Source organism: Mandrillus leucophaeus, unplaced genomic scaffold, assembly GCF_000951045.1.
Source record: "Mandrillus leucophaeus isolate KB7577 unplaced genomic scaffold, Mleu.le_1.0 Scaffold399, whole genome shotgun sequence".
NCBI classification, from domain to species: domain Eukaryota; kingdom Metazoa; phylum Chordata; class Mammalia; order Primates; family Cercopithecidae; genus Mandrillus; species Mandrillus leucophaeus.
This window is the reverse complement of record NW_012104242.1, coordinates 638,760-639,850: the sequence shown is the minus strand read 5'-3', so window position 1 is coordinate 639,850 and position 1,091 is coordinate 638,760. Positions and strand designations below refer to the sequence as shown.

Sequence of the window (1,091 nt, the reverse complement as noted above, 5' to 3'; positions counted from 1 at the left end):
TCAGTAGGCAAGGTGGACCTGAGGGCCGTCGGATCTGGAGACTGTCCAGGGCTGCTCTCTGGGGATGACAGGCTTGTCCCTTCAGCAGTCAAGACACCAAAGAGAGTCTTTCTGAGAATAAAAGAGAGAAGCTTTTAAGGAAAAAAGCAGTTTCTCTCTCTGGGAGTTGAGTGCATTTTCCCGCATTTATTCGGAGATGTTCCTCGGTTCCCACCACGTGCCGTCTATGGGGTAGGGTCACCCCACCGCGTACCTAACCTAGGAAAACTCCTCTGCAGTTATTTCAGAGGCTGTGTGCATTTCTCTTGCCTCAATGGGTAGAGTGAGTTTTTCTTCCTACTGTTTTTAGTCAGTTTTCTTAATCTAGCCTGTTACTGGGATAAGTTTCTGAGCCGAGCAGTTTTAAAAACAATCTTTGTACCTTGCGTAGAGAGCAGTCCACCTGTAACCAGTTTGTTCCTGGAGGTACCGCGGTGGCCTTGGTTACACGAGGGCCCCGTGGCTCAGGATGGGCCAAGGAAGGAGTGCGCGAGCAGTGGGCACTGGCCGGAGGCAGGGGAGGCGTGGCCATCTGTGGCTGGAACGCCCCCCATCCACTGTACCTCACCGCTGGGACGTCAGCGCTCTTGCCCTGGACGTTTTCTCTGAATGCTCAGTGCCCAGGCTCTTGGGTACACAGGCGGCCCCGGGTTTTATTTGGAAAGGGTGTCGCGAACAGTGAAGTAACTCACGTGCCTAAGCTTTGATTGACATGAAGGAATGTAGAGGCTGCTGAAATCCTGGTCATTTTAGAGCAAAGTATTTTATTAACAGTTTTCTAAAAGAAAGAAATCATTTAAAAAATTGATCTCTGTTGAGGTAGAAGGATCTCGTCCTCATGCTCCTCAGTTCCTTCCAGAATCAGCTTCCAGTTCAGCTGCAGAACAGATTCTGGTGGTGGCTGGAGCAGCCCAGGCAGGTGCTGTCGGGTCTGAGTTCACACCGGTGCCCACATGGTCTCCAGTTACGGTGCGGGCCGTGGGGTCTGAATTCACACTGGTGCCCACATGGTCTCCAGTTACGGTTGGGGCCATGGCGTCTGAGTTCACACC

At 52.0% G+C, this 1,091-nt stretch overlaps 1 protein-coding gene across 1 annotated transcript in view; it reads right to left on the bottom strand.

The window, feature by feature from the left end:
- LOC105547838 (cell wall protein DAN4-like) overlaps window positions 1-1,091 on the bottom strand; it is a 45,603-nt gene that overhangs the window by 43,152 nt on the left and 1,360 nt on the right. The window contains 2 exon segments of the mRNA XM_011991564.1: window positions 19-111; window positions 608-735. Of these exon segments, the coding sequence (XP_011846954.1) occupies window positions 19-111; window positions 608-735 (221 nt within the window).